Here is an 11,371-nt window from a genome sequence, read left to right on the forward strand (position 1 = left end):
TGCACATTATTGCAATAAAATTGAAAGGGCTTTAAATCTATATACTCAAAAAATTCTGAGAAAATAATTTTGACATTTGGATGAACATTTTTAGTTGTATACAAAGTTTGAATGAACTTTATTTTAATGAAAATTCTTAAAAATAAATAAATTACCATAAGTGGAAAACAATATCGCTTTGAAATGAGGTGCTCTTGATATGACTGCATGTACATTAGGGTGGTCCAAAACAGTAAAGTCGGAATTGTAATGCTCTCACCCCCTAGGATTGTTCTATATAGAAAAAAGTGTACCCCTATTTTTTTATTTTAAAATCAAAAAATATTTAGAGGTCGCTCAAAGCGCTCAAAATTTTCCATGTATTTTTATATGGGGAAAANTCTTGAAAATCAATATTTTTCGATCGGAAAACTCTGGTTCTCTTCAGGAGACTTACAATAATAGTACCCAAGTATTTAATACTAACGATTTTTTATTTGTCCCCCCATTGCATTTTTCGTGGTTTTTGTGGGTTTTTGGCGGACCTACAAATTATAGTTGCGATGAAAAAATGGTTAAATAAACAATTGGGTATTATTATTGGAAATCCTGCAGATGAAAAGAGTTTTCCGATAGAAAAATATTAGTTTTTTTGAATTCCAAACCATTTACTCCATTAAACTCCCAGCTTAGTCGAGGAGAAATAATTATGTTTGGTTTTTGTACGGCTGCTAGTACCACTTTATATGAATTCGCTACTCTTCTACGCGAGTATCTGAAATGTGCTAGTCTTTCACGCAAAAATCTGAGATGTGCTACTTTTCGACGCGAATAGTGAAACGTGCTAGTCTTCCACGGTAATTTGAGATGTGCTACTCTTCGTCGCGAGCGGCGATATGTACAAACATATTTCGGTATTTCTTTTTAATTAGATCGTGAGTAATTTAACCGGCAGTTGTCATAAGTATCTCTTATACGTGGCAAGAGCAATCCCTTTTGAAGTCTGTCAAACTCAAGAATTTCCAAAAAGATCCAATAATTTTTTCAGGGCATATGTATGTGTGAACGAAGAAAATACTAATTACGAACACAGCTACATACATATGTACGTAGATGCTTAAACAAGTGTTTGCTCTCAACAAATTTACCTAAAGCACAATAAAATTACATATCTACTGTTTTGGTGCGACTGCTAACATCGGGCGCCTAAATGCATGCTATATAAATTTATGAAATTTTTGCATATGCACTTCTCAACTGCCACTTGATAAAACTTTCTTAAGTTGTACTCCCTTATTCTAGAACCCGAATTTTCGTTATTCGTAATTCGTAGCTACGTTACGAAAATCGTGCTGCAACCCTTGCATTGCCACCTATCAGTGGTTTTCGAAGACAGTTGTATGAAGGAAAAAAAGTGGAAAGGAATTAAAAAAACACTCATCAAGTGCTTATTTATAGTAATTTTTTTTATTACATACATATTTAGAATAAAACGATGGATTCTATTGCATTTGCAATTATAGCAGCGAAGTAAGATCGTGCTATGGAAATGAATCCACAAAGATTTGCGTCGGTTGTCGGGCATAGTAACCATGGACGCATCTACATATGTCAGCTTCTGGTTGAATTGTTGAACCAAAAGCCATAACTCCTCCTATGCCTGAAGAACTGGTTCTCAATCAGTGTTGCCACTATTGGCCTTTTACGACCAAATTTGGTCGGAAATAAGAATCAAAAATTTTGTACGCCCAAGTATGGCTTTGAAATTCCTTCACACAATTTTATATCCCGCGAACAACAAGTCTGTTTTAGTGCTATTCAAGACCTTTAATTTAAGCCTAGGTAGAAGTCTCTAGGCCCTTTGAGAGCTAAATTATTACGATTCTGAAGTTAAACTTCGAAATTTCATTCGACATTTTACGCAATTTTTTTTTTCTAATTTCGGAGTAAAAACTTGTGCAGCAGTTTCGAAGTTTGGCTTAAAATTGTTATAACTTTGCTCTCAGACGGCCTAGAGGCTTCTACCTTGGCTCAAATTAAAAGTCTTGAATTGCACTTATTGTTGGAGGGATATAAAATTGAGTGAAGGATGCAAAGCTGCATGTATTGAAAACATTTAATCTTATGTAGCTATATATGTAGCTATTTCAAATTTGCACTTTATTATACTAAAATTTAAAAAGCTGCGTACTCACAAAAATTCTAAAAAATCTGATTAAACAGTTTCCAATTTTGATGAACATTTCTTAAAATTGTGGAAAAAGTAAAAGAATCGGCTAAGAACCGGCCAAAAACGGCGATGCCGATGGCGATGCCGATTATTTTGGCCGATACTTGCCGATGCCGATTAATCGGTCGGACTCTACTCAGATATGTGTTTTTTGGCGCTATAACTCTAACTTCATATCTAAATTATAAATTGTATGCGTGCTATATGTTAAAATGAACCTATAGTTAGTAAATTTTGAACGCAAAACAACGTATCTGAACAATCAGTTGTATGGGAGCTAGACCGATTTCGATCCTTTTAAGAGATAGTGAATTTTAGCAATTTTTCATGTACCGCTATTTCGAAAAGTGAAGCCAATCGGGGAAAACTGGGGACGCCATTGAATTTAGGACCGACTATCAGAACCTTTGTCGAAAAACAGCATCATTAAAAGAGGTAAACCGGCGTTTTTACACACTTCTAGAGAAAATTTTTTGAAGCATTTTACATGTATACATATGTAACGTTATAAGGACTAGTAATTATAAAAAGATTTAGATCATTTCGACGTATTTTCCAAATGTGCCTTCAATTAAGATGTTTTTGGAATAAAAATTACGCTTAAGATCGCAGAATATTTTATCTTTAAAAGCTGGCTTATTCTGAAAGCACAACTCTTGCTAAGGTATCAAACTATTCGTAATTGTTTGTAGAATACAATACATACTTAAAAAGTTTTTAAAATGAAATTCTTCAAAAATCATACGCGATAAACCTAAAATTTTGAAAATTGTGAAAAGTAGAGTTACACACTATTCGTTACTTACCATTTTTTTTTATTAAAGCACACGTTAGTTACCAAATACATATCGTCGATGTTTTTGCAAAGCCGCCTAAATCGCCGTTGAGGCAAAAATGAGATTTGGTAACCCTGGACGGAATATATATTATTTTTTTTAATGTGTATTACCGCATAACTTTGGACCACGTGAACCGTTTTCGATAATTCTTTTTTTTCGGAAAGGGTGTATCACACTGGGGCATATTCTAGTTTTTGTACGAATCGAAAATCACGAAATTTTCCTAGCATTTTCTATGCAAAAATTTCAAATATTCGATTCGTACGAATACAAGACTACGCCTCACTAATTTGTAAATTTATTGTTGATTTTATTTTATTCTTCAGTCAGTTTTAAAGTCGTTTGTTTTTTTTTTAATTACTTGTTTGTTAATAAATTTAAGTACAATTAATTTTCTGCTCTTTATTTTCAAAAGACGCCCGATATTCGCACATTTCTGGACATTGCTTTGCCTGCAGCATATATTAAAAAAGGAGATAATGTTGACCAAGCTACAGCACCTTCAACAATACCTTCAAAGGATGAAGATATATCCAGACATTGTTTGTTTGAGGAAGAGCAACATCGCGCTGTTCTAACGCATAGCTTCTTGCCACTCGAAATCGAAGAACTACCACATGAGGCCAAGGATGTACTCAAACGCTTGCTAGTGGTGGATCCAAAACAGCGTTTGCATTCGGTCTTGACACTGCAAAAAATCGCACTATACAAAAATTTTAAAATTGATTCAAAATATTTGCTAAATGTAAGTTGATAGTATGTAACTGTGTTTCTTTTAACGCACATATGCGCAAATCTCACGAACGCGTTTTTTTATCGAAAATGGCGGCACACTTATTCCATCGCGAAATTGTATTTTAATAAAAAACTAAGAAAGGTATCTATATCTATGTATGTACTTATGTATACATAGTATAATCTATATATAGTATAAAGGAAAGTCGAGATTCTTTGAAATCTTGAAAACTACGGAACGGATTTGGACAAGATTTTCTCTAATATATTCTTAGCGATAAGAGAGTGACCTTTTGGTATTTAACATTTCTATAGGGTTGCCATCTGTATAAAATATTATAAGATTCGCACCATTTCGCTGAAGTGAGATGTCAAATGAAAGGCTTTGGCCGGTAGATGTTCAATAATGTTTTATCTTTTAAGTAGGGTTGCCACCTTTATAAAACTTATAAGATCTTCACCGTTTGTTGGACTAAAAAATTACGTACCAAGTGAAAAGATATGGTCTCCGGATGTGCAATAAGCTTTTATTTAATTTTAGTGGGGTTGCCACTTATATAAAAACTAACACCCTACATACATATGTATGCACATATAATACGTGAAGGCATTATTTGTTAATTACATCAGATTTGCACAGTTCATTCGATTAAAAAAAAAATAGGTTTGAAAGAAAAGGGCTTGGCCTTCAGATGTGCAATAAGGTTTAATTTTTCAAAGAGGGCTGCCACCTTTTTTAAAATTATGAGATCCTTGCCGCTCGTTGAATTATGAAGATGATTAAAAATTATGTGACTTAATTTTGTTAACAATATACAACATTTAATGTAAAGAATCTATTTGTACAAATCGAATGTAATTAACAAGAAACGCCTTGACGTATTATAAGTAAGGTAGTAGTTTTTAAATAGGTGACAACCCTACTAAAAAACAAAAGTTTTTTGCACATCCAGAGACCGTTTCCTCTCACTTGGTACCTATTTTTTTAAGTGCAATTAACGGTGATGATCTTATAACTTTTATAAAGGTGGCAACCCTACTCACAAAATAATACAATATTGAACATCTAGAGGTCAATTCCTTTCATTTTAAATCTCACTTTTTGTAATTCCACGAACAGATCTTAACATTTTTTAGATGGGTGGCAACCCTATTAAAATTGTAAGTACCAAAGGTGACTCTCCCATCGTTACAAATTATAAAAGAGAAAAACTGGACCGAATTCGTTCAGTAGTTTCCGAGATTAGCGTGTTCAAAGAATCTCGAAACATAAAAAAAATATAAAAAACTGGAAGGGCGTTTTAAAAAGTAGCATGTAGCTTCGTTGTTTTTGGTACTAGTACTTTAAAATTTTTATTGAATCTGTGAAAAATGCAGTTTCCGAAAAAGTGTTGGTTAGGCCTTTGTGAATTAAGCTACGTATGTGTTTTTTACTCTCCTTTCAGCTCAATGATTTATGAAACTTATCTTTTAATTAACTGTGTATACTCCATTTGTGAATACTTCTTTACCAACAATAATTTTATTTGCAGCTCCGTCCAATGGATCTGATAAGCCCTGAAGATATTGTTGCCTTTACACATTCCTCCGAAGACGAAAGTGACTGGGAAGAAAGACAATTTTACAAATTTTAAATCCAATAATTATTAAGTAATATCAGTCAAGTTTATACTTCTATTTAATACAAAAGGATTCATGTATGAATTCCTGCAGAACAAAATGTGTCATATACATACGTACAAAAAATTTCGATATAACGGAGATGAAGGGTTTGGACAAATGCTACGTTATATTTACAGTTTCGTTATATTTATAGAATATCAAAACCTCGATATAACGAAATTTGCAAAATTAAAAAAAAAGTGTTATAAGCAGATCTGAGCGACACCTACTGCGAAGTACCCTCCGGGTAACGTGGTGTGTTCGTATACACGAAGTTGCAAGCGAAAATTAATTACTGCAATGAATCGCTTAAAGGCCAGTAAGCAGCTCTCAAGAAAATGGTCAAGAAAAAGTTGCCATTATTCCAAGGAATTTTGACATCTGATAATTCACCAGCCTGTTGCCACACTCTTTCCTCAAGAAATAATGGAACGGGCATATATATATCTGTTGCAAGCATGGGTTGCCTTTTGTTCTCTTTTCACAAAACAACTTTAGATAACTGTAGTAGAAAGCGTAGCAAATTTCTTAAGAACTGCGGACTGCTGTGGAGCTTTTTGTTGGAAAAATCTCGCAACAAGGAGGTTTTTTCAGGGTTCCAGCAAAGGTTCGTTATATCGAAGTTTCATTGTACTATAAATAAAATTTACGGTTTTTTGAAAATTTGTGTTTCAGAGTTTTAGTCCTATAATACAAATAACTTAATAAAAACATAATAATCTGAAGAAAATGAGTTGCAGAATGCGGTACAGAAGCAAAAAAAAAATAATAAAACTTAGTACATAATATGTATACGTAGCCTCTGTAGGGTATAATTACACGGTGCTACAAAAACAAATTGGTTGCATCTACTTTTTATGTCCTGTAGTCAGGGCCGTTGAGAGAAAACTCGGGTCCGGGGTTAAAAAAATCACGGGCTCCCATATATAAAGTGTAAAAAGTTAAAAGCATATGGCCCAAATCGCCGAAAACGAAACCGAGGGGAACAAATTTTTTTTTGCTCAGGTTTGGCAGATTTTTGATTATATCTGGGTCAAACATATTCTGAGGTATATACAAGACAATATACATAAATATTAACACGAATCACCTTCCCTCCCTTCCAAATTTAAATTAAATTTCGCGTCGATCTATTCGTGGCGATTTTTTTAGATTTTTTTGGATGTACATAGCTCAGTGGTTAACGCTTCTGACTTTGAACATCGATTTCGCAGGTTCGATCCCTGCTGAAGTCTAGAAAAAAGAAGTCTGATGAGGAGATGTGGTGATCTCCGAAATAGTGCTATAACTTCTACCGCTTAGACTTTGTTGCTTTTTCAATTTTTCCTAATAAACAATCGTGGTACAAAGCTCAATAAAAATATTAAAAATAAAATGTTAATAAGCCACAATAACATTGACAAATACATGCTCTAGTTTTTTGTTTATTTATGTTGAAAAATTAAATAAACAAATTTCACGTTGAATGATTCCTCTTTTTTGGAAAATACTTGAAATTAATTTCAAATGTCTGCAATTCTTTAAAAAAATATTCATAAACATTTCTCCATAGGATATGGGAGGTTCCACGCCCCCTTTTTCAATAACTGCCATTTTTTTCCATGAGCTTGGCGTTGATATTATATATCTCTATACTACCCTCGACCCTCAAATCNGCCGTTTTTTTCGCTTTTTTCTAATCGAAAAACTCGAGAACAGCTGTGCCGATATTATTGAAATTGTGGACATCGACTCTAGATTTGAGGGTCGAGGGTAGTATAGAGATATATAATATCAACGCCAAGCTCATGGAAAAAAATGGCAGTTATTGAAAAAGGGGGCGTGGAACCTCCCATACAAACTGAATTTCTCACACCACATACATATTCCAATGTGAGAAATTCAGTTTGTATGGGAAGTGCCACGCCCCATTTTTCAATAATTCACATTTTTTTCCATGAGTTTGGCGTTGATATTATATATCTCTATACAAAGTTGCAGCTCTCTTCGATGAATACTTCCAGAGATATGTTGTGTGAAAACTTTAGTTTGTATGGGAGGTGCCGCGCCCATTGATATATCGAAATTATTCTTCTTCTATTCTCATCATTTGAAGGTCTAGAGTCGATGTCCAAAATTTCAAAAATATCGGTTTAGCTGTTCTCGAGTTTTTCGATTAGAAAAAGCCGCTTTGAAAAGAAATAAAAAACCAGAGCTTTTTTTGAAAATTCACCGCGAAATTTAATTGTCTTTTATTTAAAAAAAAACTTGTAATCGGTTCATAGTTGGGCTGTCAAAATTGATTTGTCCACAGCAACCTTTTTTGCCCCACTGTGCGACGTCAGTAATTCAAAAATGATTTAAAAAATTCAGTGTAATGTACTTAGAGAAACAGTATGGGTATCACATTAAAGATTAAATTCTGAAGAATTTAAACAGATTCAATTTTTCGGTGCATAATGCATAAGTATTAAAAATTTCCTTTTAAAATTTTATTCTTGAAATTTCGCAGTATTTGTTTTTGAAAAAATTATGTGTTAAGGACTTCTATAAACCCGATAACAACCTCGAATTTCATCCTTCTAGCTTTATCAACTTAAAAACTTACCTATTCGTCCTTGTGAATCCAAAAAAAAAAATAATTATTCTAATTAGTTGTAATTGATTCTAAAGAAATATCCTACTTAATTTGGTACCCATATTTTTTTCTACATTGCCTTGAATTTTTGGAATAAATCATATCCTTGAAATTACTAAGTGTTATAAAATAAATCCTGATGTGGAGGATTAAGTTCCCGATATTGCAGTTGTGAATTAAAAAAAAAAAAATAACAATGTTTAACAAAACGGTAAAAATTATGAAATTTCGGCTCTAATCATTTCGATCTTTCCTCGACCTCATTTGTAAAGAAATGAATATTGTAGCAGCATGATGGTAAGTTATATGCTTCGAGCCTGATGGTAAAATCACTTGATGGAGCCAGCAAGCTGGTGTCGTATATTTTCCCTTTAATACAAAACGGTTGTTGGTTGGAAAAATATTTGCTTTTTTCAAGAGTTCATTGTTTTTCTATACCATTACTTATTGAAAATGTTTGCGTGTATGCTTATATATGTATATGTAAGTAAAAAATTTTAGCTACCATTTTTAGCCCCAACGACTTCTTTAGCCCTTTTTTTAAAGGAATTTGGCTACCACTAAAAAGGATTCGCGGCAACACTACTTATATAACCAGATTTATTGAACTCTTGCATGTTTTAATAGTTTTATAAATTCGTACATACATAACGTCGATGTTTTTGCAAAACCGCCCATCGCCCAATTGCAAAACCGCCTATATTACGGCACTCAAATTTTACAGGAGAACGAAAAGGCGGTTTTTCTTTGGAGGCATTGCCTTGTTAGGCAGTGTTTTCTCTAGCTATTATTTTACAAATCTGTTGTTTTAATAGTGATTTTATGATTTGTATGCATAAATATCGACGCCTGGAGTTCAGGGCTACCAAATCTCATTTTTGCCTCAACGGCGATTTAGGCAGCTTTGCAAAAACATCGACGATATGTACTTACATATCATGTACGTATGAATAGTAAACTATGTTACCATCTCATAAGCTGGTAACCAAGTATTGCCCCGTGAAATATGCAATGCCAGAATTTGCACAATTCTTCATAGCTGAATTGCTGAAAATTTTAACTGCATTATCCACGTACCTTGAATCGACTGACGTTTTTGCAGGAAATAGTGCTTTTTGCGTTCCCGTACACTTCTGTAACTGTTCCCCTTTTACTTGCACTAGAGAGAGTAACATTGTAGTTTGACAGTTGCACAGGTTTTTGCACGAAGAATACTGGAACAAACTAAGGGCCGGTTGCTCAAAGCCTGGTTGACACTAATCACCGGTTAACATCGTTATCGACTTTTTCGACTCCATGCATATAACTGGTATAACACGGTGTCGGTAACGTCGATAACGATGTTTAACCGGGGATTAGNTGCACTAGAGAGAGTAACATTGTAGTTTGACAGTTGCACAGGTTTTTGCACGAAGAATACTGGAACAAACTAAGGGCCGGTTGCTCAAAGCCTGGTTGACACTAATCACCGGTTAACATCGTTATCGACTTTTTCGACTCCATGCATATAACTGGTATAACACGGTGTCGGTAACGTCGATAACGATGTTTAACCGGGGATTAGTGTCAACCAGGCTTTGAGCAACACGCCCTAAATATTCGGTAACGTGCATGAACGAAAGACACAAGATCACGCGGGAAGGAAAGAAAGAAAAAAGCTATTATCTAGCTGCCGAAATCTCTCACGCCATCTTTGTTGTAAGAAGTAAACAACGAAGAGAACGGAGGAAAAGTGTTTCGGCTTTATTTTTGTGTAGCAAAACAGCAATCAAAAGATGTAAGAAATGTCAAGGAAAACACTAACAACTGGTGTGAACAGCTTTCAGCCCAGAATCCCAAAACTCGTTTCCAAAGTGTTTTCGTTGTCGGTCGGAACATGGTATAACGTGCAAAACAAGGCGAATTCGCCTTGCCACCTTGTATAAATTCGCCTTGCCTTGGAACTTGTTCGCTGTCAAAATCAGCTGCCAATTTTGACAGCAACAAAAAAAACATTGCAAAAGATCCACGTTATGTTAGTTTTTCAATCTTTTTGACCAATGATTTTTTTTATCTTTGCCTAATAATTTTACAAATACGCTTTGAATGTGAAGCGGCAGCCACTAAAAAAATATTGCCAGAAATTACGGGTCACAAACTGATAACATTGATAAATAATCACGGATCCTTTGAGGCTTCCTAACGCTGGCAAAAGTGCAGCAGATAGTTAATGCGGGGAAGCGATCTGTCCAATGTTTTTGATTAGAGCAATAAGCCAAGCTTTGACCTTTGCAACTACGGAAATTTGATTAATAGGATAGTACAGAAAACCAAAATATTCTGCGAATAAATACGTAGATTAACGTAGAAAAACTAACAGGTTCAACTGGTGTCCTCTGGAAGCTTTGACAAGATTACATGTCGGCGCACAAGTTGGGAGTGTCTTCGAGAGAAAAGTGGTAAAGGGAGTCTGTCAACATGGCATTTCAATCGGTTGTGCGTTTCTATATGGAGATACCGACAGTGACGCGCATCTATACAACAGCATGTGTTCTGACAACGCTGGCGGTGGTGAGCTCGTATCAGCATTTTATATGACGGTAAATAACATTTTATTACTTCGCAGCATTTGGACCTAGTCTCACCGTTGCAGTTGTATTTCAATCCTACACTTATTCTTTGGAAACTACAAGTATGGCGGCTAGCAACCACATTCCTATTTTTCGGTTCAGTTGGCATTAGTTTCTTCTTCAATATGGTCTTTACTTACCGGTAATTTATAAATGTACTTGTTTTTTTACCATATCGCATACCATCTTCAAAAGAGGCACAACTCAAAATAATACGTTTGTCAGATAACGCGAAAAACTATTTCTTAGCACATGATAATCATATGGGCAAGGGGGATTTTATCATAGGTTTTTTTTACAAATTACGTTGAAACCCGCTTAAGTACCCCCCGCTTAAGTGCCTTACCTGCTTAAGTAACCAACATTTTTGGACACCATGAATTTTTTAATGTATTCTGAAGAAAATCCCTCTCTTAAGTACCTCCCCGCTTATGTACCCAACCCGCCTTAGTACCTCAATTTTTCATGCCCCATTTACAATTTTATTTATAATTTTCCCCTTTTAAGTGCTCTTTTAAAATTCCTTAAAATATTTATGTATTTTGAAATTCAGTAGCAGCGCCACACACCTTCGGTAAAAAAAATTCTAAAAAAATCAACGGTAACTTTTGGCCACTTGAAACTTGCACATTATTGCACTAAAATTGAATTGGCTAAAAAACTGTATACTCAAAAAACACTTCTGAGAAAAAAGTTTGAA

The 11,371-nt window shown here is 34.5% G+C and overlaps 1 protein-coding gene across 1 annotated transcript; it reads left to right on the top strand.

The window, feature by feature from the left end:
• The first annotated feature begins 10,064 nt into the window (after positions 1-10,064).
• Positions 10,065-10,891, top strand: LOC108379574 (derlin-3-like). Its single transcript, XM_017635929.1, has 2 exons — positions 10,065-10,612; positions 10,668-10,891. Exons 1-2 carry the CDS (start codon positions 10,520-10,522, stop codon positions 10,815-10,817), a joined length of 243 nt encoding a protein of 80 aa, XP_017491418.1. The 5' UTR covers positions 10,065-10,519; the 3' UTR covers positions 10,818-10,891.
• Positions 10,892-11,371: the final 480 nt, after the last annotated feature.

The sequence above is a fragment of the Rhagoletis zephyria genome, unplaced genomic scaffold, assembly GCF_001687245.7.
Source record: "Rhagoletis zephyria isolate East Lansing unplaced genomic scaffold, Rhagoletis_zephyria_1.1 Rzeph_scaffold_16707, whole genome shotgun sequence".
Taxonomy (NCBI): Eukaryota; Metazoa; Arthropoda; class Insecta; order Diptera; family Tephritidae; genus Rhagoletis; species Rhagoletis zephyria.